Genomic DNA, 27,972 nt, shown 5'->3' on the forward strand with positions numbered 1-27,972 from the left:
GTAGTAATTTCATCTCTTTTTAGAGGGAAAATTGACTATGAGGTGGCATAATAACGGACAATGAAAGATGATTAAAAAATGATTTCATAACCTTTTAAAAAAATTTAATAAAAATAATTTTATTAAAATAATTCCAATCGTTTTTTAGCAGTTCAAATTAGAAAAAGGTGTAAAATTAGGATTCTACAATATTTGAAGAGATGGATATCACTAGAAAGAACATGGGATTTTTGGAAAATTAAGGTAATGATATTCTATTTTTTGGGATGTTATTTTTCATTTTTTTTTTCTTGTGTATGTAATTTTTATGACTTGTAATTTATTTTCCTAATGGTATATAATTTTTCAACTACTATCTATGTATAATGCCACATTATTAATTTAACAGTCAACTTTAGTCAATTTTAACAAAATTAGATAGAAGGATTATACTATTCCAACTGATATATTTTAGGGGTATTTTTAACTACACTTATAAATTAAGGGGCATCATAGTATAGTGTCATAAGTACAGGGACTAAAAAAACTAATTATTCTATCTAGATATGTAGATTGTATTGTACATAATATGTAAATTATATACTTATTTAACTATTAGATTTATATATTAATTATTAATTAAATGCCCATAAGGTGAAAATGGACAAGACTTTACTTAAGTCTGTTCAAAAAATTCATGAGGCCAATACAAACAGATATTGGAGATGTAATTACAATAAATTTTATTGTTTTGGCATTGGAATCTCTTTTTTTGTCAACAGTTGGGAATTCTATCATATTGAGGACTAACTGTGCTAAGTAATTGACATTGAATCAAAGGCTAGATTTTATTGTTGATAGTGTAAAAAATAGTGTAGAGTTTTTTGTAATATGTGAAATATGTAAGTATTAGAGTTTTTTTTTTTTCTTTTGTAATAAAATAGATGATTTCTATGCTTTTTATTTCAGAAAAAATTAAATGCCCATCACGCCTGACCCATGTGGTTCTAAATTGTATCCTTAATCTTCCTCACTATTAAATTAAAACGTAGAAAAAAGAACTCGCGAGGCAGCCATTTTATACCAGACTTTCAATCTCAACCCTCAAAATTCAACTTGCTAAAACTGGATTCGAAGTAATCTCAACCGTTGGATCGCACCCACAATTAAATTAAACTAAATGCAAGATAGCGACTTATTATTATCTATTTCTATACCAAAATTTCACATTATTATTAATATTATAATTTTTATAAATAAAAATAAAAAAAATTGGAGCATAAATCACCGCCAATGAAAAACAATCAGAACCATCCAATTTAGTCCGTACAGTAAATCCCTCTCCTGTAAACTTGTTCGATCTTTATTCCAGAACTGTATATAAAGAGTACTGAAAGTGCGCCTCTTCCCATTTTCGGCTTCAATTCTTTTCCAATACTTGTTCTTCATCCACACCATTTTTTTGGAAATTATTTATTTTTATATATATATATATATATAAACAGAAATAAGTACTGGTATACTGTGCTTTGTGATAATCTATCTCACCTAAAACTTTCAACCAAAGGTTTGAGAGCCTTTTTGGAATGTATTGGCTCTGAAACTCTCTCAGCTGATTGGGTGAGTTGTTTTTCTTATACTTTTCTGATTTGTATATTGCTGAATTATTATTCTGGGTGATGAAAACTATGTTGAATTATTTGCTGGGTTTGTCCTATTTTCCCCATATTTAATCAAGATTTTAATGGGTTGGTAAGGATTTTTATTGGTTGATAGCAGTCCACTTATTACTCGTAGAATTGGGATTTTCTTCCTTGAGATCGATCGACTGAGTATATATGAGTATTCATAATCAATTATATCGGCATAGAGAATGGATTAAGTTTTCTTAGCTTCTGCAGTGTTTTTCTTGTTCTAGTGGTATGTATTGCTTTTTCTTCAATATATATATATATATATATATATATATATATATATATATAAATAATTTGATAAAAGTAAAACTGGACTAGTTTGGACCTGTTTTATTGAGGACATGTTAGTTTTAAAGTTGGGGAGGAACACCCTATCATTTGATGTTAATATTGAATTTTAATTTGCCGTATCCTTAGGCGCCTTTTAGGCAGAGTATATAAATATATTTGTTTATTTATTTTGTAAAGTTTCTTAATGATGGAAACCGATTTAAAGGAGCTTAATAATTTTGATTTTGTTTATGAAAAGGATCTTTATCAGGAATTAGGTATTCTTTATTTGTATTTCTGGTCAAGCTTTTCAAGCTTTCATCAGCTATAGTAGACCTTTATTTATTTGTAATGCAAATAAATTATTTTTCTATTGCAATTGTTGAACACAGAAAAGTTTTAATGCATATAAGTAGAAAAACAGGTTTTGAGTTCAACCTTAGAATTTTTGTGTATATTAAATTTCTAAATTGAATTGGTTTGGAACAATTTACGTTCACTGCATGCTTTAAAAAATTATAAATGTTTTGTTAATAAAATTTCGGTCGAAATCTCCACTTCGTAATTCATGGTACAAAGTACTCTTCTTTAAGTCAAACTGCTTATTAAATATTCTTAAGGTCCCATTTAATATTTGTTAATTTGTTAGCTCAATAACAAACATTTACAGTCTGTTCTTTTACTGCTTACTATGACATAAGTCTTCAAGTTTCTTTTGATTTATGACATTTGAGAACTTTTTGAAACAGCTGGTGTTTTTGAAAATAATATCGAACAAAAGATGGCCATCCACGAGCAATCGGATTTTTTACAGTCTTGTTATCGGCTATTTAGTTATGATGAAGATCTAGCAAAAAATTATGCCTACTACCATGACGGCATGGTACAAAATCATTCTGATCACATCTACAACAGACATTATTTTGATACAGAGTCTAACAATATAGAAAATGACGAAATCATTGCACATACACTTCAAGAAGAATTTTCACGGCTAGATATGGAAGAATCTTCTGTATACTCACATGTAGGAGAAGATCAGCAGCTAGCCCCCGTGCAGACTTGGCAAAGTCCACCAAGGAATTATTCTTCAGGTATTAGTATTACAAATGTTTCAATGCATTCTGTAATGCAATTGTTGTTATCAGCTTGTCTATGGTTGTAAACTTGATAATATCTATTTCATTTTGCAGACATTGATTGTGGGCAGGAACAAGCCAATAGTTTGGTGCCTTCTACTTCTTCTAGCCCAAATGGTCAGGAAGAGTATGTGCACTCTTCTGAGCTAGATGAATATTCACTTGATGATGGGGTCAGCTGGAATTTGGATCAGATCATTGTTCCTGTAAGTGTAATTCGTGTAAAGCTTTCTGCATTTCATAGGTCTTGATCTTTACAGCCACTAAAAGAGTAGATTTTAAGGTTCATTGATGTCCTATCTTTGAGGTATTTTCTTCCATTTTGGGAAGGTTTAAATGATTTCATTTTGATTGTATTTTTTATTTTATCGAATCGACTGTTTCGGACTCTGGGCATGACCTTGTTTTTTTTTTTCTTCGAATAAGCGTAGGAATGTTATGGGTGATTCCTATGAAATGCATTGTCAAATCAATTTTACTGTTACGAATTTTACTGTCAATTGCAATATATCTGTTACCTTGGTTGTGTGAATTTTATGCACGCTAAATTTAAAGGTTCTTCTTCATCTAGTTTGCACAGCATGTTCCTAGGATTAATGGTGAAATTCCATCAATTGATGAAGCAACTTCAGACCATCAAAGACTCCTGGACAGGTAGTATCCATTTTTTCATCTCCCGAGTGCAAGTTCAAGTTATATGTGTATGTGATAGTAAGATTTATATTTCCTATGAATAATCAAATTGATATTCTGAACCATGTATATTGTAAATATGTAATATGAAAACACAATTGCTGTATTTTCTGTCTTCATTACTGTTTCATATGGATTTTAACTAGGAGATTCTTAATTATGTTTCTAGATTTAGTTTGATGTGTAACTAAAATTGTGAAGTAATTGTTTTACATGTTTATAGATTGCAATCATTTGGATTTATTGAGCATAAAGTTCAAGGAGATGGCAACTGTCAGGTTAGCCTTCTCTCTTTTGCATCTATGATTTTCAATATAATATCCATTTGCATTGACTTAACATTTTCCAATTCACAATTCAATTTACATTATTTCCTTCCAGTTTCGTGCTCTGTCAGATCAGTTATATGACACGCCTGATAATCACAAGAATGTGAGACGTCAAGTTGTAAATCAGGTTCAAACCTAAGAAGTAACTTTTTATTTTACCCAAATCAATGCATCTCTTTATTGTTTTTTTCGGTTCTCATCCAAATGTTATTTTATGTTTGTTTCTAATCAGCTCAAGTCCCATTCAGAGATTTATGAGGGATATGTTCCTATGGCATACGACGACTATTTGGAGAAGATGTCCAAGTATCAACTGACCTTCATTTCTCTTGGTTATTTTATTTATTATTAATAATAATGTTAGCTGTCTACGGTCTCTCTCTTTCTCTCTTTTTTCTACTAACTAGCTGTCATTCTGTATGAAACCAGGAGTGGTGAGTGGGGTGATCATGTCACATTGCAAGCGGCTGCTGATGCGGTATGAATGCTGTCATCTTCTTGCTTAAAGAGTTAGTAATTTGTGTTTCATTAATGACTAATTCATGTCAATACACTCTTGCAGTATGGCGTGAAAATTATTGTCATGGCATCTTTCAAAGATACTAAATTCATAGAGATTCTTCCCAAATTTCAGACTCCAAAACGTGGTATACATTCTTAAATTTTGACTTTTTGTTCAAGTGGAGTGTGTAATTAGACTGAAATACTATTTATGCTTCTGGTCAATGAGTGTTTCGCAAAGCTGATTATCAGCAATATAATATTTTTTTTCTTGGATATAATTGAGTATCAAATTTTGGGATCAAAGCATGATTACCCATGATCAAATAGATTATATGTAAAGCAATGTGTCTCACATTTGCAGTGATATATTTGAGCTTTTGGGCGGAGGTACATTACAACTCAATTTATCCTCAACAAGGTAATTGGTTGGTTTTATCTTTTACATGAATGTTTCTATCTATATAAATATATTTGTATGGATATACTTTACTTGAATATTGAGTTGTTTGTTTGCGAATTTCTGTGCTTTGATTGTCTCCAGATACTCCCTCAGACGAGTTTAAAAAGAAAAGAAAGTGGTGGAAAAATTGGCAATAAAAATGAGTAGAATTGGCTGAGGGAGCTTCCCTGAATGGAATACTTACTACCATTTGCTATATTTCTCATGTTTGTCAATAGTTGTTATCTTCTTCCCGTTGTAAAATTAAAGAACACATTAGCATTAAGTAGTTTTATGTTTCGCCCTTGTCTTCCTCTTCTTGAATTTTTCTGTTTTGCTATTGAACAGACGATTATAATATCATGTTTCAGTACTCATTTTGGAAAATGAAAAGGAATAGTTTTCAAATATTGAGTTTATTTGGCATTGATATTTAATAATTGTTTTGTCTCATATTGTTGCTGGATTTATAGGATTTTGGTGAATGGATGTACGTTTTATGTGATTGAAATCTATAAAAAAAAAAAAGTAATTCTCAAAATTAAAAAAAAAAAATAAGAATTTTCACAATAGGTATTTTACACTTTTTTTTTAAAAAAAAATAATTAAAAAAAACTATATACAATGGTTTATTGAGAAAATTATAATGGATTATTACATTATAAAAAAATCTTTGAAATTAAAAATGCTCTCATTCTCATATTAATGTTCTACATTTATAAATACTATCTATTTGTCATTACTGTACATATTACGTAACCCATGACATTACACTTTTAATAACCTTATTATAATAACAAGTTGTAGAAGGTATATTTAAAAGTTTTCTATTTTAAGAATCAAAATCAAAATCAAGTAAAACAAAATCAAAATGAAAATATACTATTTTTTAAATAATGAACTTATCATTCAAATTATAGTTAGACTTTGAAGATAATGGAAAAAAATACATCAAATCAAGCTTTTTATAATCCGTAATATGTTATAGAATAGGATACTTTAGAAAAATTGGTAAATAAACTTGTAAAATCATACAATAATCGTACATCGGTGTAAAGCATACAGAAAGTAAAATTCAATGTCAAATTACAATCAATCTTAAAGTGAAACTATAAACCAAATAGAAGTAGCTACTCTAAACTCGCATCTATAAAATCTGCTTGAATGATTGTAAGAGTCCTTACAAAACTATTATAGTACAAATAAGAGTCCAACAAACTAAAATATACACTATAAATTAACAAGTAAAAATTGATTTTATAAAGAGGAATAGAAAAACGTATCTCATCAACAGGATCTCTAAATCTTCATTAGAATTTTTCGGATAAGCAACAAATTTTTAACATTATCACAACATCAATTTTTTTTTTATAACTAACAAAATTTAATTTTAACAAAACGCAACCGAAGAATAACAATATATATATAATTACTTTTAATCATACAAATATAGAATAATATATGAATGATTATGATACATTTAATAAAAAAAATATTTATGTAAAAATATAGAAAAATTACCCCATATATTATTTTTTAACTTTTTTTTTTTCAAATTTACGGCTTGAATTTCTCCGGTAGTATTTATGTGGGTTGTTATACAGATTTTGGTTGCGATTTAGGTTGCTCCGTTAGTTGCTATAGAAAATTTTATGTGAAATTCCGTAAAAATATATATAAAAAAAATTATTTTAAAGTGTAAAAATAAAAAAGTTCCAAAAATATATTATTAATCAAATGAATTAATAAAATGTTATAAGACAATATAATTAATAGTAAATAAAATTATAAATGAGATTAAAAATAATCAATACAATTAATATGATTCTATAAAATGGTAATAAATACGATTTTTAAAATGTAATTTATATGACTTTAGATTTAAATTAAAAAATAATATAAATAATTAATAAATAAAAATAATTTAGTATAAAATATCCGGCAATAATTTAAATAATAAAATAATACGATATTAATTATAAAATAAATAACAATTAAAAAAATTGTATATATGGTAAAAAGTTATTTAATATTAATATTTGTAATAAACTAAAAAATATATGTTAAGCCGAGATTTCCTCTAAATCTAAGGCTAAAAATATGCGTTAAAAATTACTCACCATTTGGCAACCGCTAATGCATGTCGATAAGGCAACAACTACCGCAAGCCATAATTGTCGATAAAATGTTTAAACGCATAATAACAACACCATTATTTATTATTTTTTTAGGGTAGAAAGGCAACTCTACAAGAACGAAAACACTGAAGAAATAGAGCAGGCCTCGTCACATCTAGCAGGTTTCTTCTTCTAGCCAAAGTGCCTTCTTAGCCAGATCATGGGTAGTTGTATTTCCTGACCGACTAATGTGACGAAATTTTACATTTGGAAGGAGTGAAAGAAGTGTCCTCTGCTGGAAAATAAGATCTCCAAACACACGGCAACACTCATTTGTGTTACTCAAAGCATCAGTAATTGCTTTGCAATCTGTTTCAATAAAATAGATAGGGAAGTCTTCGTTGCAAAACCATTAAAGGTGATGATTGCACATTTGTACACTCATTCCTAGTCAATTATTAATTAAATTAGTATTTATTTCTTATGTTTTGTATAAATTTGATGTGCTTTCTATAGTGTGCAATATTATGCATAAAGTGATGAAATTATGATAAATTAGAAGTAAACTATACATATTTGAGCAAAGTGCCGAAATCAAGGAGCAACCAAGTCGAGAAACAAGATGAATCAGGAAAAATTGGTGCCATGCGTCCAGGGCGTAGGCGCTATAGCGCAGGTCTAGAGAAAAATATTGCAAGGAAAAAAAAAATAATTTCAGCACGTGGTTATTTCAGGATTTTTTCTCTCAGGCGCTATAGCGCATGGTGTAGGCGTTATAGCACAACACCTACCTTTTTTTAAAAAAATAAATCCTAATTCTAAGGAGATTTATCTATCTTTACTGGCCTATATAAAGAAAGATGTATATCGAATCGAAGGACGACTGGAGAGAGAGAGAGAAACAAGCAACTTTGAAATTAAAAAACACATTGAAGAGCAAAAGAGAAGAGATTTGAAGCAATCATCATCAACTTTTCATCATTAGAGTTCTTTTCTTCTTAATCTTCTTCTTCTTCTTTATTCTTTTGTTTAGTTATTTAATTATGAACGTGATTATTGTGGTTATTATGTTTGTGATTATGAACTAAACACTCATTCTAGATTGTTGGTGGAACTATTTTAGATTATGAATTTAAGTTTTTAGATTATTCCCATATTTATTCTTGTTATTTGTTTATACAATTTTGTGCTAATTATCATCTTCTTAATGCTTGATCACCATTAATTAGTATAGAGATTTTAGGTTCTACACTTGAGAGAGGTATCTAAAATCGAACTTAGAATTGCATGACACAGGAAAAGTGTGAGATTGAGAGATTTCACTAATTCTATGAGTTTCATTTAAAGAGAATCATATTGCTTTATGAGTGCTTAATTGATTAACATTACATAGAGATATCTTGTTAGTTAATTTAAGTTAAATCTATCATCACTCGAGAGAGGTTAATAGATTACATTAGGATTCTTGAAAGTTGAAACTACAAATTATAGGATAAATTGGGATAATCGGTAAATTGAGATTCATAGTTTGAAATAGGGAAATCAATGCTCTAGGTTTTTTACTTTCTAATTAAAAATCGTTGTTTTATTTTATTATTTGATTCTTAATTATAATTTACTTTGTGTTATCTAATTTAAGTATAAAATTAAAAAGTATAATAATTAGTAAAATTTAATAATCAATCCCTATGGTTCGACAACCTTTTTAGTATTAAAACTTTGCTATAACAACGTTGTACTCTTGTAGTAAAAAATTGTGTATCAAGTTTTTGGCACCGTTGTCAAGGACGAAAAAGTCTTAAATTATTGCTAATATTATTACTAAAAGTTTTTGCTTTAAATTAGATTTTATTTTGATCCTTATTTTGTTTGTTGCTTTGTAGTTCAGTTTATGCGAAGAAATCAAAGTGCCACACCACTCACACCGCTGAATCCTGAGATTGAAAGAACTTTAAAGCAGTTGAAAGCTAAAAAAAAAGTTAGACTTCACCATGTAGCCATTAGCAATAATAACAACAATGGCCTTAATAACAATCAACCAACACCTGCTGCAACTGATGTACAACTACGGGTTGTTCGTGATTATTGCTTATCTCTGGTGAATGAAAATCTGACTGGTATTGCTAATTCAATCATTGCTGCTAATAATTTTGAATTGAAGCCTGCTTTAATCAATATGGTGCAACATAATCAGTTTGGTGGGTTGGCTACTGAAGATCCTAATATCCACCTAGTCATATTTATTGAGGTATGTGCTACTGTGAAGATGAATGGTGTTACTGATGACGCCATAAGACTACGACTCTTTCCTTTCTCTTTAAGGCATAGAGCAAGAAGTTGGTTGCAATCTCTGCAGTTAGGTTCTATAACTACATGGGATGAAATTGCTAGAAAGTTCATGGTGAAATTCTTCCCTCCATCGAAGTCTGCATAGTTGAGGAGAGAGATTGTGCAATTCAGACAGTTTGATTCGTAGCAACTTTATGAAGCATGGGAGCGATTCAAAGACTTATTACATCGCTGCCCACAACATGGCTATGAGAGCTGGATGAAAGTTTCAATTTTCTACAATGGCTTGAATGGTCCAACTGTTGGGTTTTGTGCCTTAAGAAAACTCATTTCAATATAATCAGATTTACTTATTAATAAAGATCAGAAATAACATTTTATGTTGCATGGTTCACATGATTTATTTCATGATTATATATATATATATAATGTATGAATTCTATTTAAGTCCAGAACATATGAATTTGTTAATGATTATAGTGTTGTCAGCACAGTGGAATATAATCTTAATTATATGTTCGAAAGTTTATTCCCTAATTTGTCAGTTCACTGGATTTAGACTGACATGATGATCAGCGATGGTATTCTTACACCTTGGATAAGTGTTATGTCCTTTCCAGGACATTGGCAAAGTTTACCAGTATCGGATGTATGGAGTATACATCGGAAGGGATCGATATTGAACTTTGATTAGATATATTAAAATTTACCGTAATATCTATTCAATTCAATATCACCCGTTGATCCTAGATCAAATGATCTTAATCCCGATATGATTAGGTTCAATCTCAAGAGTACTATACATGTTCTTTGATTTGTTAGTTAAGCCTACTTTTGGGTCAGGGTGATACGTACATTTTGGGAACATGATAGTATAATTGAGTGGGAGCGCTAACATAAATATGGAATCTATAACTTCTATAGGAATTTCGAAGTGAAACGATGATATCCTTCGAGCTTGGCTAAACAGAGATAAATGGTGGAGATCTCATTTCACTTCGCTGAAATATCATTTATACGGAGCTAAGTGTTTTAAGGATAAAATACATTGAAGGTGTAACGGTAACTTAGTGCCTATTCAATGTAGATCATCTATTAGAGGGTCATTGATCACATTAGGATTAGAACAATGGATAACTAATGACGTATCTATATCGTGGAACATATAGAGCGTTCTATATGACTGAGAGTGCAATTCCAAGTTCTAAGTGTGGATTCAATAAGGAATAAATAAGTTAGGGAATTTACTTGGTACATTCGGTTCGACTTATTGGAAACTCGGTTAATATAGGCCCATGGTCCCCATACTAGTTGAGACCATACTGCTTGTAAGACTCAGTTAATTGATTTTAATCAATCAATTATAATTCTAAAGTTAGACTATGTCTACTTTATGAATTTTCACTAAGCAATGACGAAATTGTAAAGAAAAGAGATTCTAGGTTTATTTATTAATTAAGATATTTTATATGTCTAAATTAATAAATATATTAAATGACAATATTATTTAATGATTGATTTTTAGTTATTAAATAATTAGAATTGGCATTTAAATGGTTAAATTGGAAAATTGGCATTTTTGAGAAAATAGGAATGAAAAATAACAAAATGAGAAAGTTGCAAAGTGAGGCCCAATTTCCTTAAATGGCCGCCCACTATGCAAAACCTTTTACCATTTTATTTTTCCATTATTTTAATGTCATACAATTCTAACCTAAACTTAGAAGGCATTCTATAAATAGAATGTATTGGCTTCAGGAAACTCATGACTTGCACATTGTTTCTTTCAGAGAAAGCCATAGCCACTTTCCTCTCTCTTTTCTTCTCTTCAAATTTCGAAATCCTTGAGTGATAGAGTAGTGCCCACACACATCAAGTGGTATCTCAATCATAGTGTGTAAGACTGTAGGAGAATCCAAACAATAAGAAGGAGAATCAGCATCAAAGGAAGGAGAGAAAGAGACCCAGATTCAAATCTTGATTATGCTCTGCTACAGAAAGGAATCAAGGGCTAGAGATCTGAATGGAAGGAGTCATTATATTCCGCTGTACCCAATGTAAGGTTTCTTGAACTTTATATGTGTTTATTTCATTGTTTTGGAATTCATATTAGGATGTTAATGAAACATACTTGGTAGTAAATCTAGATCCTGGTAAAATATTTCCAACACCAACTAGGACTTTTATTGATGCTGCTGCCGGATGAGCGTTATTGTCTAAACATATAGCTGAAGCTATTAATTTACTGGAGGAGATGGCCACTAATAGCTATATCTGGCCTAATGAAAGAAATACTCCAAGAAAGGTGGTTGGGTTACATGAAGTGGATCCTATGACAAATTTAGCAGCTTAAATTTATGCTTTATCTAATCAAGTAGCTACCTTAGCTGATCAGAAGAATACATTAACTATAAAAAATATTGTTGTTACATCTACATCACAAAGTGTTTGAGATGAGTATAGAACAAGCACATTATATGGCCAATAAACCTTATAATAACAACTATCTGGAAAATCCAACGCCTAACTATTACCATCTGGGGTTGAGAAACCATGAGAATCTTTCTTATGGTAACACTAAAAATGTGTTACAACCACCTCCTGGGTTTAATGCACAACAACAAGAAGAGAAGAAGTCCTTAGAAGAAATTCTAGGTACTTTCATGATAGAGACCAACAAGAGATTTAACAAGAACGAAACAAGGTTGGATAACATGGAGACTCACTTGTCTAATATTACTGCTTCCATGAAGAACATAGAGGTGCAAGTGGGACAACTGGCCAATGTTGTGAGTGCTTTGCAGAAAAATAGTAGTTTCCCTGGTGATAAAATTGTCAATTTGATAGAATAATGTAATGCCACCTCACTGAGGAGTGGTAAAGTACTTGATGGGGGTCTAGAAGACAAGTCAAATGGTCCTGAGGTTGAAGATACAATAGAAGCCAAAGAAGAGACTCCTGAAGAGAAGCCTACTGACAAGTTTATGAAGAAAGAAGATCTTCCATTGTATAAATTGTCAATTCCTTATTCTCAAAAATTTATGAAGAAGAAATTTGATGAGGACTTTGCTAAGTTCTTGGAAATTTTCAGAAATATCAACATCAACATTTATTTTATTGATGCATTAGAGCAGATGCCTAATTATGTTAAGTTTATGAAGGAGGTATTGGCAAAGAAAAAGAAATTTGGAGATTATGAAACTGTGAGCTTAGCTGAGGAATGTAGTGCCATAATTCAGAAGAAGCTGCTTCAAAAGCTTAAAGATCCAGGTAGTTTTTTAATTCCTTGTGAGATTGGTGGGTTGAGATTTGAAAAGTCTTTATGTGATCTTGGGGCTAGTATAAATTTAATGTCACTTTCGGTATTCAAAAAGTTGGGTATTTGTGAATTTAAGCCGACAAAAATTTCATTACAATTGGCGGATCGATCATTCACTTATCCAAGGAGAATAATAGAAGATGTGCTAATTAAAGTGGGTAAGTTAGTATTTCCAACTGAATTGGTAGTACTAGACATGGAAGAAGACAAGGACATACCATTGATCCTTAAGCGCCCTTTCTTAGCAACTGGTGGTGTGTTTATAGATGTTCAAAGAGGTCACCTAACCTTGAGTGCTAATGATGAAGAAATCAAGTTTGACATTTATAAGTCTTTTAATCAATCCAATACCGAGAATACATGCAATATGATTGAGTCTTGTAACTCCAATGAAGTTAATCGAGAGACTAAAGAAGCCTCGAGATAAAAAGAAATCAAATGAGGAGTTTTCAATAGGGAAACGAGTGTTGGTCATTCATTCAAAATTCAAATCCTTGAAAAATAACGTTATTTCGAGGTGGAAAAATTCTTTTAAAGTCAAAGAGTTACTTCCTTGTGGCCTTGTAATTTATTTTTGCTTGTCAAAGGAAAATTATCATTGGGGTGATGTTGTAAAAATGTAAAGAGTGGGAAAGATATTTGTTGCGTTTGAAATGTAATTACTAGTATAAGCATGGTAATCTTGACACCTCATTATTAAGTCATCAACAACAAGATTGAAGCACAGACCACACATACAAGTCTCTACCGTATAGCCATACTGGTATAAACTTGAGGGCAAATATTTACCTAAATTTTGATAATGGTGATGTGGCAAGGATGATGACACGTGATCTGAGGATATCAAAATTGAGTTAATGAAGAACATGTAGTCACAACCGTGAGTCACAACTATGAGTCACAACCGTTAGGAGGGAAGTTTAACGGTCACCTCTCCCTTAGCATAAGCAAGGTGGCTACTCCCGGGGGAGGGTGGATGAGTACTCTCACAATGGGCTAAACAATCACCACACCCTAATGGAGTCAAATTAGTCTAGGGGGTATACACTACTACTCCTACCCAGAAGGTAACTTATCTACCCAAGATGATGGAAAAATCTAGGGGTATACCTCTTACCCCCTACACTCCTATGGGCCAAGTATCACACTCTACCTACATATGACATGGTTGATATAATACTTCACATTATCAAGGCTACATACTGCTAAGTATTATGTTAACTCAAACTTTTAGATCTCCTTGTTTTGATGATTAACAAATATTTGATTATTATTTGTTACTAATGATTTGTTGATTTTGTAGCAACATTAAAAGAAAAAATAAATCTTTCATGATAAATTGGTATTTTTACCAAACTTTTGAAAGCAACCCAAAATGGATTAGCATATCAAGAGTAAAAGATTCATCAGGGGATCAACAACTCAAGACCCTATTCAAAAGAGGTCTTCAAAAGCCCAAAGTCAAAAGTCAACCCGAAAGTCAAAGTCAAAGTCAACTCTTGGGAAAAGTCAACATGGGATCAAAAACATGCAAATCAAGTTAGGAGGCTCATCTACATCAAGACTACTCAAAATCAAATGGTATAAATTTACTTTAGTCTTGTTAAAGTGATTTGCATAGCACACTAAGTTTTATAAATTTAAATTTTGGCCCATTCACGAACTTGTGCAACAAGTTTTCTCACACGATAGTTCAATTTTTTTTATTGAATTTCTAAATCACATTTTGTTTAACTAAGAGAACAAAGTTGGAATTTCTAAAATCGGATAATCGAGTAAGGAGTTATGCACGTTTTAGTCCCGAAAAATGGCATTTCTGCCTCTGTTAGCCATTCGGAATTCCGGTTGTCATCAATCCGAAATTCCGATTCCCATTCGGAATTCCGGTTCACGACTGACTTCGTCTCGGGAAACGCGCTAACGACTATAAATAACTATTTTTATCTTAAACACTATATAAACTCGATTTTTCTTTCAAAAAGCAAGTTGGTTGAGCATTTATTTCAAATATCTAACCTATCTAAGTGAGATTAATGAGCTTCCAAGTTTGAAATCCAACAAACACTTTTCACACACCTTGAGCCAAAATTTGTGTTTATTCATCTTGAGTGTGCTTGCTTTTCACTCTAGGTTTCCATTGTATCATCATATTTCTAGAGTGATTACGCTTGTAATATCAAACACATTTTCATATTGTGATTGAGGTGAGGTTGGCACCGGTATTGTAAACAACTCGGTTATAGTGAGATTGGCACTTCAACAATCCGAGAAAGACGTTAATAGTCCTCGGGGTGTGAAACTATTGTAAGAGGTTTGGAAATACCTTGGTGAAAATTTCCCAGTTTTAAGGGTTAGTCAAGCTCGTTAACTTGGCTCGATATTGGAACTCAAAGCTAGGTCCATAGCTTTAAAGACCAAGGACGTAGGTGGCATAGCTCTAACGAACCTTGTAAAAATTGAGAGTTTGCATTTTCTAATCCTTAAACTCTTTACTTTACAAGTTTGATTATTTGTCATAATATATTGCTTGCCATATTACTTGCTTTTATTTGATTAAGTGACTAATTGCTTAATTTTGTGTTAAAAGTTTTAATTTCCAATTCACCCCCCCCCCCTATTGGAAACATATCTTGGGCTAACATATTAAACACAACATGAGAAGCAAAGGATAAGGGTCTCGTGGATACCACCCAGAGGTGAGTGCTACCTCCCTTAGAGGGTTAAACGGTTGTGTCATATCCCAAGAGGTACCCTCACCGTAATCACCTCATTCAACATTTAAATCTAGCAATAAGCTCAATGGTTGTTACAAACTCACGAAAATAGCGGGATATTACTACAAGAATCAGACTTCAACCACCTCCGAATATCAAGGAGACAATTGAGATATTTCTGCAGCGGTCGCGTCTCCTGAAGAAAGAAGCACTGACCCTTTTTTTATATAAGGGGCCATACATGACCTGGGAAGGGATCCAAAAATCAACACTTAGAGAGCAAAAACTCTGCCATTTTTATTCCTCATTCAAGAGCTTGTTCTTGACTTTGCAACTCCAATTAATAAAATACAAAGGGGTAGGCTATTACTGACATCTGGGGCCAAAGCTCTTTAAATTTTGGTGTCCTTTATTATCATTTATTACGATTTTGGTTAATCTCTCAATCGTTACGACTTTGTGTCAGTTTTTAAAAGTCAAATAAACATCATTATATTTCGTTACCATTAATGTAAGTGATCCTAAACTTTAAGGGCGCGTTTGGAACGTCGTATTAGGTCGTATTGTATTGTATTGTATTGTATTGTATTATATTAAATTGGATTATATATCATATTTTTATATAATACTATGTTAAACTTTAATTTATACTAAAATATTATATATTTAAGTGTCCATAAAAGTTAATACCACATATAGTTTTACATAAAAATATTGCATAAAATACAATTCAATATAATACAATACAATACAATACGACCTAATACGACGTTCTAAACGAGCCCTAAGGTGTTTATTTATGGTGTTAAGTATTTTATATTTTAGGATGTTAGATTATATATTGTATAATCAAACATACATGTTAGTAAATTAAGATCTTGATAAAATAAGTTCTAACAATTTTCATTGCTATTGATTATCCTTTATGTTCCTTGGGACTTGAATCATTACTTCATGATATTTGGGGGTGCAACAACCTTACTTTGGTTCGTGACACTATTGCCAATCACTTACAAGTTCCTATTTTTCCTTGTGGCGATATTTATGAATTCTTTTGTTTTTTTTTTAGATAATATGTCAATTTTTTATTTGAAAAGCTCATTGTTTGTCTTTGGAGTAGGGGTATTCGCGGTGCGGGTGGTGTAGTTTTTGACCATTTTTTCAAACTAATCCACTCATGCGATTTTTCCAATTTCCCAAGCCACACCCGCATCGCGAAACTAAAAAACCACAGAAACTGCACCGCAAAAAATGGTGCAGTGCAGTGTGGTTTTTGCGGTTCGGACTATCACCGAATAATTAAACTATCACAAATACAAGAAAGCTTGAGCAACACTTGTCAAAAATACCATAAGGCTTAAAAATAAATATAAAAAACTTTTACGTTTCAACAACACAATAATTAGTGGGCTTTGAGCTGGACATTCACATATTAGAACTAAATAAATATAAAAATGAGATAATTACATAAGACACAATTTTTTGTAAAAAAATTATATTTTTACGTTTAAAGATTTTTTTTTACATCTTTACGGTTTTTTAGAAAAACAACAAGAAAATAACAAGAAAACTACATAAAAATAACATCTAAATAATATCAAAACAACAACAAAAAATAACATACAGATAACAACAAATTAACATGAGTACAATATAAAAAGACCGTATTTTTTGTAAATAAAATAAAAAATATCGTAAAAATATTTAAAATTTTGTGAAACTGTATTTTTGTAATTATTTTTTGTTGTTTTTGTGTATTTGTGAAATAATCCCTATAAAAATTGATATTTTTATAATATGCAGTGCAGTTTGAATCGCATATCAACAATTCAAAACTGCAAACCGCACCGCATTACGCGATTTAAGAAAAATTCAAACTGCGACTGCATCGCAAAGAACTTCAAACTATATTTTCTTTTGCAATGTGGTGCGGTACGGGCGGTTTGAATGGTTTGATGATCACTCCTATTTTAGAGACTCCGGTATAGATGAAACAAATGGATGAATGACAAAGTATGTTTTAGATAATAGCCACCTACTGGAGCATGGATTATTTAGAGCGTTTCCATTCGACTAATTGTCACTCTATTACTCCTGATAAAAACATTGGAGACAAGCTAGCTTTTAGATGGTCTAAATCATCTTCTAAGGTGGTTAAAATCAATTATCACGTGGGTTTATGTAATAATTTGGCTAAATTGGTGTTGGGGTGATTATTCGTGATGCCCCGGGTCCGGTTCTTTCTTCTTGTACTTGGACATGAATTAGTTGTTTATCTCTATTGTTGCTGAAACATTGAGAGCTTGTTTGGTTGTGTTTTCAGTTTTTAAAATTGTATTTTTAAAAGTGAAAATAGAAAACAGTTTTTGTCATTTTAAAAATTTGATGGTGTTTGGCATAAATTTTTAAAATTATTTTTAATTTTTTTCTTACTAAAAAAATCAATATTTTAACACCATATAATAATATGAACCCATTTGGCTCCGAGTCTAGAATCCGAGTATGTGAGTAAAAATATAAAATATAATATCTTAGACAAAAAAAATATTTTTGAAAATTGAGAACTAACATTTTCTTAGAATTAGTTGGGATTATGTTAGTTAAACTTTGGATTAAGTTAGTTAAGGGTTGTTTTGTCTTTTACAAAGATTGTATCACAGTTGTACAATTATGTTACAGCTGTTCTTGTTTTTGTCATGAGCTATATAAAGCTCTCTCCCTCTTTGTAAAAATTAGATCGAAGAATAATAAAATCAAAGGCTTATTCTCTCTGCCTATTCCCTATTCTTTCTCATATGGTATCAGAAGAACAAAGGCCCTCAGCTTCCATGGCTCGGCCAACCACGCGATCCCAAGATGGCTCTGCACCATTAACGATCGACAACAACACAGCAGAAGTCAATTCTGACTCCATGCCTGTTCCTCCTTCCTCAGCAATCCCTCGTCGAGTCCCTACTGTTCGAGCCCCATCTCAGAATGCAGAACAAGGGTTTCTTGACAACTCCACCATTGCTGCAGATAACTCCAATCAGAATCTTCAATCTCGATCGGTAGCTGATGATCATTCCAGCCCGTTCTACCTTAGCACCGACGACCACCCTGACTTGGTTCTTGTGACCACCGTCCTCAACGGATCCAACTATCAACCATGGAAACGAGGCATCACAATGGCATTGATGGCCAAGAACAAGATCGCGTTCATCAACGGATCTATCCCTCGTCCCGAACCTGGTAACTCCAATCTAAACTCTTGGTTAAGGTGCAATAATATGGTTATGTCTTGGTTAGTTAATTCCGTTTCCCCTGAAATTGCACAAAGTATAATGTACTTTGATTTAGCCACTGAAATGTGGAGTGATCTTGCTGAGCGATTCAACGAAGGCAATGGCCCTCGAATTTTTCAATTACAAACACAGCTCACTCGGCTTCAGCAGGGTGATAGCTCTATTTCTACCTATTTTACAAAACTGAAATCTCTTTGGGATGAGTTGAAAGAATTTCAACCCATCACCACTTGCACTTGTGGTGCAATGAAAGTTTTCTTGGATTCTTACAACCAAAATCAAGTGCTTCAATTCTTGACTGGTTTAAATGAATCCTATGCTTCGGTTCGGGCTCAAATCTTGCTTAACGACCCTATACCAAATTTGTCAAGAGTTTTTGCAATGGTTGTTCAAGAAGAACGCCAAAGAACACTTGGAAACTCTGATTCAATTTCTTTGGCTGCTGCATCTAGTTCTACAAATCCTCCAAGAACCAAGAAGCCTAGACCATCTTGCTCAAATTGTGGGAAACCCGATCATCTTTTTGACAAGTGTTATTTCCTACATGGATTTCCTCCTTGTTATGGGGACAAAAGAAAGCAAGATAAAGGCAAGGCTAAGGCCAATATTGCTACTGCAAACACACAAAAAACTGACCCTGAAACCAACTCTGGCCACGTTGATATCTCCTCTCAATGCCAGCAACTAATCTCCCTATTGAGCCAACAACTCACCAACACGACAAGTGCAGAACCGACTGCAACTACCCCTGCTGCATCAAACATGGCAGGTACAACACTAAACTCAATTTCTTGGATTATGGACAGTGGTGCAACCCACCACATGTGCTGCAACATCAAGTGTTTTTCATCCTTTTCTAATATACCATTCCCTAAATTCGTGTCTTTACCTAATGGACTATCTCTAACTGTGCACAACATTGGTACTGTCCAAATTAACTCAAAAATTACACTGCAGAATGTACTCTTTGTACCACAATTTCAGCTTAATCTATTTTCTATAACAGATTACATGCTCACTACTCATAACTCAGTGTTATTTTGTAACAATTGTTGTGTTATTCAGGATCGTTCTCTGAATTTGGTGATTGGGACAGCTGAAAAATGTGGCAAATTGTTCTTGCTTCATCAAGAAATACAACAAACAACAACTTCTTCTATCACTGCTGCTACTACAGCAGCTACTACTGCTACTATTTTTTCATCTCCATTGAATAAAAACAATGTAAATCAATGGCATAATCGCCTTGGACATCCATCGATGTGTATTTCAAGTTTTTTCAATAAAGAACATAATATTTCACATCCTAATTCCTCTTTACATTGTCACATTTGTCATTTAGCAAAGCAAAAACGATTGCCATTTATTTCCAATAATAATTTTTCTAAAAATATATTTGACTTGGTTCACATGGACATTTGGGGTCCCTTTCACATAACAACTATAGAAGGTTATAAATATTTCCTCACTATAGTTGATGACAAGTCAAGGTTCACTTGGACCTATATGCTTAAGAACAAATCGGATGTTCAACATATAATTCCCAATTTTTTCACTATGATTTGTGCTCAATTCTCATTGTCTATTAAAGCATTTCGCTCAGACAATGCAAAAGAATTGAACTTACAATCTTTTTTTGCCTCAAAGGGCATTATTCATTACCACTCTTGTGTGGAAAGACCACAACAAAATTCAGTTGTGGAACGGAAACATCAACACATACTCAACATAGCCCGAGCACTAGGATTCCAATCCAACTTACCCTTGGTTTATTGGTCTTACCTAGTCCAAACGGCTACATACCTCATGAATAGAACACCCTCCGAATTATTTAAAGGGTTAACATCATACCAAGTTCTTAACAACAAACCTCCTAACTATGATCACTTAAGAAGCTTTGGGTGCTTAGCCTATGGCTCCACTCTCCCTTCCAAAAGACACAAATTCACACCTAGGAGTAAGGCCTCTATTTTTATTGGTTACCCTCATGGCATGAAAGCCTATGTTCTATTGGATATTGAAACCAAACAAATTTATATTTCACGGGATGTTGTCTTCTATGAAACCATTTTTCCTTTGGTTTCACCAACATCCACATCTGAAATAAACCATTTATTTGCTGATGTTGTCCTTCCCACCTCTCAACCAATTCACCAAGAGGTCAATCCAACTAAAGCATATCATTTTTCTGGTTTCACACCAGCAAATGAATTTTCCCATCCATCTGGTGTCACACCAGAACTTACTGCTGTCAATATACAGCCTACACCTCCAAAACATGGCATTGATCATCCGGTTCTCACACCAGAAAATCACCCAGCCATCACCTCACCTGCTGGTAACATTCAACCACCTAAATGTGGTTCTAACCCCCTGGTTTCACAACCAGATCCATCACAACAGCAATTGTCGATCCTGGCAGCAATCATGCACCAGTTTCTACCATAAATACCATGCCAATTGGCAGTATACCAGTCCCAATAACTCGAACTTCCACATTTGAAGCTATTACAACTGGTTCTAATCAACAAGCTGTCCCAACAGCTGCTCAAACACCCCTAAAAACCACCAAAACTGGTAGAATTGTGCACAAACCTCAGCACCTCAAAGACTTTGTTTGTCATGCTTCCTCTACCTCACATCCGATTGAACCTTTTCTATCTTACATCAAGTTAAATCCTCAATTTCGAGCAGCTATACTTGCAGCATACTCTGAAATTGAGCCCAAAAACTATGCTGAAGCAGCTCAATTTCGACATTGGCTACTTGCCATGGACAAAGAAACAACTGCCCTTGAAAACAACAATACTTGGGTCATTACCAAGCTACCACCCGGACATAAAGCTGTTGGTTGCAAATGGGTATATAAAGTTAAATATAACGAAAGTGGGGCTGTTGAAAGGTTTAAAGCCCGTCTAGTAGCCAAAGGCTACACTCAAAGGCACGGCATTGACTATTCCCAAACCTATGCCCCCGTCGCTAAATTTAACACCCTTAAAATTTGTTTGGCACTAGCAGCCATACACAATTGGAATGTCCATCAACTAGACATCAATAATGCATTCCTTCATGGAGATCTCCATGAAGAAGTTTACATGAAAATCCCTCCGGGATACAAAGCACCTCCCAACACTGTGTGCAAACTTAACAAAAGCATTTATGGCCTCAAACAAGCCTCGCGACAATGGTTTAGCAAACTCAGTCAAACTATGATTTCAGATGGCTTCATTCAGTCTCTTTCAGACAATTCTTTGTTCATTAAAAGAACAAACAATATTTTTTTGGCCATTCTCATCTATGTAGATGACATAGTTGTTGCTAGCAACAACGACAATGCCATCTCACACTTCAAAACTTATCTCCATGATAAGTTTAAACTTAAAGACCTTGGCACCATTTGTTTTTTTCTTGGTCTTGAGGTTGGTCGCACAAAGAAAGGCATTTCCGTCTCTCAAAGGCCTTTCATCAATTACTACAAGACACAGGCTATATGGGCTCCAAACCTGTGTCTACTCTCATGGAAACAAATCTAAAATTAAGTAAAGATCAAGGAAAGTCTCTTCCCGACCCTACAGTCTATAGGAGTCTCATAGGCAAACTCATATACTTGACTATTACAAGGCCCGACATCTCCTATGCCGTAAACCATTTAAGTCAATTTTTAACTTGCCCACGGGTTCCACATCTCCATGCTGCACATAGAATCTTGCAGTATTTGAAATCAACCCCAGGCGAAGGACTCTTCTTCCCATCAAACACTACAGCCACCATTTCAACATATGCCGAAACAAGTCTTTCTCCATCCAATGTTCAAGTATCCTTTTTTTCGGATGCTGATTGGGGGGCTTGTCAAGACACAAGACGATCCATTTCTGGTTATTGTCTCTTCCTTGGCAACTCACTAGTGTCATGGAAATCAAAAAAACAACAAACCGTTTCTCGCTCTTCTGCTGAAGCAGAATATAGAGCAATGGCTAATGCCACATCTGAACTCACATGGATCGTTGCTCTCCTCAAAGATTTTGGCGTCAACCCTACCACTCCCGCACTGCTCTATATTGACAACACTGCCGCCATTCACATTAGTGAAAATCCTGTCTACCATGAGCGCACAAAGCATGTGGAGATTGACTGCCACTTCATTCGAGAAAAGGTCCAACAAGGCTTGATCAAGCTACTACATATCTCTTCCCAAAACAACCTCGCTGACATCTTCACCAAAGCACTATTACCAACTCACTTCTCCAACATTGTATCCAAGATGGGCTTAATCAACATCTACAATCCATCTTGAGGGGGGCTCTTAGAATTAGTTGGGATTATGTTAGTTAAACTTTGGATTAAGTTAGTTAAGGGTTGTTTTGTCTTTTACAAAGATTGTATCACAGCTGTACAATTCTGTTACAGCTGTTCTTGTTTTTGTCATGAGCTATATAAAGCTCTCTCCCTCTTTGTAAAAATCAGATCGAAAAATAATAAAATCAAAGGCTTATTCTCTCTGCCTTTTCCTTATTCTTTCTCATACATTTTGATGTTTCTGTTTTTTAATTTTTTAAAACTCAAGTTTTAAAAAACTGTTTTTAAAAAATTTTGCCAAACAACCCCTATTAGTTTTTAAAAATTGTTTCTATTTTTAAAAATTAAAAACAATTTGTAAGTTATGAAGCCAAACAGTCCCTAAGTCCTTCTTTTTGGATTCCTGGTTGCCACTCGGCTTGGTTATATGAAGGTTGAGTTGGAATTTTATTGTCTATGTAATTCTTATTAATGCACTTAATAATAGGGTATTGTTATTAGACACCAGTAGTGCTTAACATTTTCTCGATATATCGCGTTACGATTGACTAATAATTATATGGAACCCGATACTAGTTAGATCAATAACGATACTGACACATAAAAGGGTCCTCACTTAGCATTTTTCTAAGATTGATCAGTCCTAATTATGTTGTTGTAGTGTTAGAGATATTCTTGCTTATTTCTTTTCAATACTGCCATAAGACTGTTGGTAGTGTTGCACATTTTTTAGCAAAATTAACTCTCACCTCGACTGATTTGATTTGGCCTGGTCACCCTGATGTATCACTGATATTCTACCAGCAGACTCTTTGTTTGACATTTTTTTTTTAGATTTTTCTGTTTACTCTTAAATTTTTCAATGAGAATTTTTTCTAAAAACAAAAGTAAAAAAAAAAAAAAACCTATTAAGTAATTAATTAAGTATAATTAAAAATATAAAGTCGAACCCATAGAAAGAGGGAAAAAGAAAATTGTGGCGACTCGTCGGAGCGGGGACCATCGTAGGCTTTGGGTTTTGGCGATAGAGAAACGAAGCCAATCCAGAGCCTCACAACTATGGTGGTTTGACCCCATTCCCAATTCCCAATTTCCACCCATAATATCTCACCCACCTTCCACCCTTGCACGGCACTACCCTCCTCCATCTCTAACCCTATCTCGGACCGATTCGATTCAAATCGACGACGAAGACGAAAACCGAGAATTGAGTTAATTGCTCTCTACTTCTCGTCCAAATCCTTCTGGCCATGCGACGCTGGTTGGCTGCTTGGATCTTCCTCTCCAAAGAGGGTTTCTTTGAGTTCTTCGCCCAAAACTCGGACTGTTCTTTGCGTATTCGTTCACAATTCGACCATGGCTGCAGACGCTCATACTCTTACTCCTAAGAGTGTTCTGTGCAATGCCGGGGCTGGTGCCGCTGCTGGTACGTTGTTTTGTTTTCGTTAATTTATTGTTTGAATGGCGAGAAAATCGAGGATTGGAAGAAAATTAGCAACTTTGTTTAGTATTGATTTACCCTGTATTTAGTGCTATATCGAACTTATTAATTCAATTTAATTGTTTGATATTTGACGAAGTTAATTTTGAATTTTGTGTTGTATGACTGTCGATTAAAAGCATACAATTGATTGGATTTGGCAATTGGGTGCAGGGGTTATTGCCGCAACGTTTGTGTGCCCCTTAGATGTTATCAAGACTAGGCTTCAAGTTCATGGGTTGCAGACCATCGGTAACGGAAATGGAAATATTAAAGGTATGCCCTTTTGCTTTTTCACTTTGTATTTTTTAGTTGGTAAACTGTCATGAAGCTGCGAGTTTATTTTTTTTCTTTTCAAATATTGAAAGACTGTTGTCGTTGAAGATCTCATAAAAGACCCAATCTTGATTCAAGCTCTTGATCTTTGTGGAATTGCAATTTGAAGCTAGAGTTAGTAATCGAATTAAGTCGTGGCATATCTCTACTGTAGCTCCTACCTCTTGAGTATTTATCTACTTTTTCTTTTAAATTCGTGATGGGAAAATAATTTAATCGATTATAATGTTTTCCTATTACATATAAGTTTTCATTCAATTATTAGAAGGAAACTTTACTATTTATTACTAAAAAAATGTTCTTTTCTTACAAAATAAAAAGAAAATCGTTATAATTTGAAATATATATATATTTATGTAAGAGATACATAGTCCTGCAACAGAGGAATCAATGTGTGTAATTTTTGGGTGCATATTTTAGGTACAAATTTCATTACACTTAACATATTGTCCACTCCATTCATTATTGTTTTTTTTTTTTTTATATATGAATAGGTGGTCTTATAGTTGGAAGTTTGGAGCAAATTTTTCAAAAGGAGGGGTTACGTGGCATGTATCGTGGTCTTTCTCCAACTGTGCTGGCATTACTTCCTAACTGGGCTGTGAGTTTTGTTACTTCTTTGCTGTAGCATAGTTTACCATGATTGTTTGTTATCAAAGTGGTGGTGGTTTCTAAATTCATTCGCTTGTAAAAGAACTAAGGTAGCGTTTGGTTAGAAGGAATAAAACATAAGAATGAGAATGAGAATAAGAATAGGAATAGAATAGAATCAAATTTAAAATATATAAAAATGTTGATAAAAATTTTGTTAAATTTTTTCTTTTCTTGTATTGGAATGACTTTTTTTTTTCATTTCAAAATGGAATGGTCATTCCATTGGAAGGACATTTCAATACTTTAAAATGCAATCAAACAAAAGAATGAAATGAAATTTGATTTCATTCCATTCCATGCTGTAGCATAGTATACCATAAAGGTTTATAACCTTGAGAAAGATCGTACTTTAAGAAGTTGGCACTGCTTCATGAATGCTAATGACAAATGCTGTTCTTTTCACTCCCATGTTTCAGGTATATTTTACAATATATGAGCAGTTTAAAAGCGTACTCTGCTCTCAGGGTGAGTTCCTAAGTATTACTGTCAATGATGGAGAAGTCTATATATTAGTCCCGCTAATACCTGTTTTCTGAAATAGTTGAGTTCCAGTTTTATTTACCTCTTCATATCTTTTCTTGTGTGTAATATTTGTCTGGACCATGCTGTATAGACGGTCATCATCAACTTTCTGTTGGTGCTAATGTATTAGCTGCTTCTGGTGCTGGAGCTGCAACAACTATTTTTACAAATCCTCTCTGGGTTGTGAAGACAAGACTTCAGGTGTGTATTTGAACTTTTGCATTTTTTTTTGGGCGGATCTGTGTGTGCATGTATTATGACCCCAGTATAAATGATCTTTAATAGCAAGAACTATATGCTTATGTAAGGACTAAAGATTGAAGTCACTGTTTAGGAGTTTTTTTAACCTAAAACCATTATCTTACATTATTTCTATGGGATTTATCCTCTTAGAAGCTCATTTAGATTCGATTTTGTTTAGCATGGCTGTGTCCTTTTTGATGTTATCATATTCATATATGATAGAATATAGATAGGTTGTTTAGAAGCTTTGGGCATTCATTTTCTCTTTTCTTCTGTAGACTCAAGGAATGAGACCGGGTGTGGTACCATACCGGAGCACCTTTTCTGCTCTGAGGAGAATAGCTCACGAGGAAGGCATCCGTGGGTTGTACAGGTTTTTATCCTATCTTTGGACCATATTAGTATTCTTTGTTTGTTCGTATTGCAATTTTGGTTTCATTGTGGCCTTAATTTTTTGTGATCACCAGTGGTTTAGTTCCTGCTTTGGCTGGTATTAGTCATGTTGCCATCCAATTTCCAGCATATGAAAGAATAAAACTCTATTTGGCTGAACGAGGTAATTGTCTTGCTGTTGTGTAGCTTCTATAGAACTCCTCGGAAAAGTTTCTAATTTGTGTGATGTGGTTTTAACAGAGAACACTACCATGGACAAACTTGGTGCACGTGATGTTGCCATAGCCTCGTCCATTTCCAAAATATTTGCTTCCACTTTGACATATCCACATGAGGTAAGCATTAATACCTGGAACACAATTACTTTGATTTGTTAAAATAGTTTGTTCTGAAAATTCACACTTTTAAAAAATATACTTTGATCTCAATTATTTATTTGTCATGCTCAGGTAGTGCGCTCAAGGCTTCAAGAACAAGGTCATCACTCTGAGAAGCGATATTCTGGTGTAATCGATTGCGTGAAAAAAGTATTTCATCAAGATGGCATCCCTGGATTTTACAGAGGATGCGCAACCAATCTTGTGAGAACTACTCCAGCTGCTGTAATTACATTCACTAGCTTTGAAATGATTCATCGATTCCTTGTCACATTATTCCCTCCAGAACCTCACACATTGTGAGAATGGAAGAAGAACATGCTGACATGATGAGATACTAGCTTGTAAAGCAACTAGGAACTGCATTCGAGTCAGTTGGGCCAGCCAAGAATCGCCCAGTTGATTCTTGTTACATGGTAGCTTTTACAAAAAAAATTAGGTTATGTTAGACTTATATATTGGATAGCCTCACCTCAAGAGTGTTTCAGAGGAAAAATCATGACCGTATACTACTACATAGCGATGATGACGATCAAGAGGGTTAAGAATTAAGATACAATGAATTATAGGGGAAAGACAATTTTCAGGATTGTTTGAACAATTTATATTTGTGAATTGTGGCAATCTCTGTAAACATTCTTTATTACGCCTTCATATTTTTAACATGGTCCAGTCCCACAATTGTGTTAATTGAATGTTGCACCTTTTTATTGTATTATTGCAGTCTTTTGTTTCATTCCCATCGTCCTTTTCATTCCCTGCTGATTATACTTGTGGTGTCCCTAACATGGATTCGGCCCATGTTGGCCCATATAAGACTTTGTTGCCTGTACAAACGTGGTTCAGGCTCCATCTAAAATACGATAAGCCCCTCTTGGCCCACTTTTAACTGGCCCATCTG

The 27,972-nt window shown here is 33.5% G+C and overlaps 3 protein-coding genes and 1 non-coding gene across 5 annotated transcripts; 3 read left to right on the forward strand and 1 right to left on the reverse strand.

The window, feature by feature from the left end:
• The first annotated feature begins 1,216 nt into the window (after positions 1-1,216).
• LOC115710189 (OVARIAN TUMOR DOMAIN-containing deubiquitinating enzyme 12) lies at positions 1,217-5,455 on the forward strand. 2 transcript variants are annotated; one of them, XM_030638532.2, is made up of 11 exons: positions 1,217-1,599; positions 2,693-3,037; positions 3,137-3,288; positions 3,654-3,736; positions 3,999-4,053; positions 4,157-4,231; positions 4,337-4,410; positions 4,534-4,582; positions 4,667-4,751; positions 4,970-5,026; positions 5,150-5,455. In XM_030638532.2, the coding sequence occupies exons 2-11, from the start codon at positions 2,725-2,727 to the stop codon at positions 5,203-5,205; spliced, it is 999 nt and encodes a 332-aa protein (XP_030494392.1). In that variant the 5' UTR covers positions 1,217-1,599; positions 2,693-2,724; the 3' UTR covers positions 5,206-5,455. The 2 variants fall into 2 exon arrangements, with proteins under 2 accessions (XP_030494392.1, XP_030494393.1); XM_030638533.2 differs by lacking the exon at positions 1,217-1,599 and adding an exon at positions 1,648-1,899.
• Positions 5,456-9,595: 4,140 nt separating this feature from the next.
• On the reverse strand, positions 9,596-9,702 carry LOC115711776 (small nucleolar RNA R71). The gene has a single exon (XR_004010652.2). It is a non-coding gene; the product is annotated as a small nucleolar RNA R71 (small nucleolar RNA).
• A 2,228-nt stretch (positions 9,703-11,930) lies between these two features.
• LOC115710633 (uncharacterized) lies at positions 11,931-13,199 on the forward strand. Its single transcript, XM_061112429.1, has 2 exons — positions 11,931-12,276; positions 12,337-13,199. Exons 1-2 carry the CDS (start codon positions 11,931-11,933, stop codon positions 13,197-13,199), a joined length of 1,209 nt encoding a protein of 402 aa, XP_060968412.1.
• Positions 13,200-23,836: 10,637 nt separating this feature from the next.
• LOC115710007 (nicotinamide adenine dinucleotide transporter 1, chloroplastic) lies at positions 23,837-27,807 on the forward strand. The gene is made up of 9 exons (XM_030638297.2): positions 23,837-24,492; positions 24,721-24,822; positions 25,377-25,483; positions 25,953-26,001; positions 26,150-26,259; positions 26,580-26,674; positions 26,769-26,857; positions 26,935-27,029; positions 27,144-27,807. Exons 1-9 carry the CDS (start codon positions 24,423-24,425, stop codon positions 27,372-27,374), a joined length of 948 nt encoding a protein of 315 aa, XP_030494157.2. The 5' UTR covers positions 23,837-24,422; the 3' UTR covers positions 27,375-27,807.
• Positions 27,808-27,972: the final 165 nt, after the last annotated feature.

Source organism: Cannabis sativa, chromosome 3 (assembly GCF_029168945.1).
Source record: "Cannabis sativa cultivar Pink pepper isolate KNU-18-1 chromosome 3, ASM2916894v1, whole genome shotgun sequence".
NCBI lineage: Eukaryota > Viridiplantae > Streptophyta > Magnoliopsida > Rosales > Cannabaceae > Cannabis > Cannabis sativa.

Coding starts and splice junctions, on each gene's coding strand:
- LOC115710189 (XM_030638532.2), top strand. CDS start 2,725: ATGGCCATCCACGAGCAATCGGATTTTTTACAGTCTTGTTATCGGCTA. Junction 3,737..3,998: donor CATCAAAGACTCCTGGACAG/GTAGTATCCATT, acceptor ACATGTTTATAG/ATTGCAATCATTTGGATTTA. Junction 4,411..4,533: donor TATTTGGAGAAGATGTCCAA/GTATCAACTGAC, acceptor GTATGAAACCAG/GAGTGGTGAGTGGGGTGATC.
- LOC115710633 (XM_061112429.1), top strand. CDS start 11,931: ATGGCCAATAAACCTTATAATAACAACTATCTGGAAAATCCAACGCCT. Junction 12,277..12,336: donor GAAAAATAGTAGTTTCCCTG/GTGATAAAATTG, acceptor GGAGTGGTAAAG/TACTTGATGGGGGTCTAGAA.
- LOC115710007 (XM_030638297.2), top strand. CDS start 24,423: ATGGCTGCAGACGCTCATACTCTTACTCCTAAGAGTGTTCTGTGCAAT. Junction 26,260..26,579: donor TTGTGAAGACAAGACTTCAG/GTGTGTATTTGA, acceptor TTTCTTCTGTAG/ACTCAAGGAATGAGACCGGG. Junction 26,675..26,768: donor GGCATCCGTGGGTTGTACAG/GTTTTTATCCTA, acceptor TGTGATCACCAG/TGGTTTAGTTCCTGCTTTGG.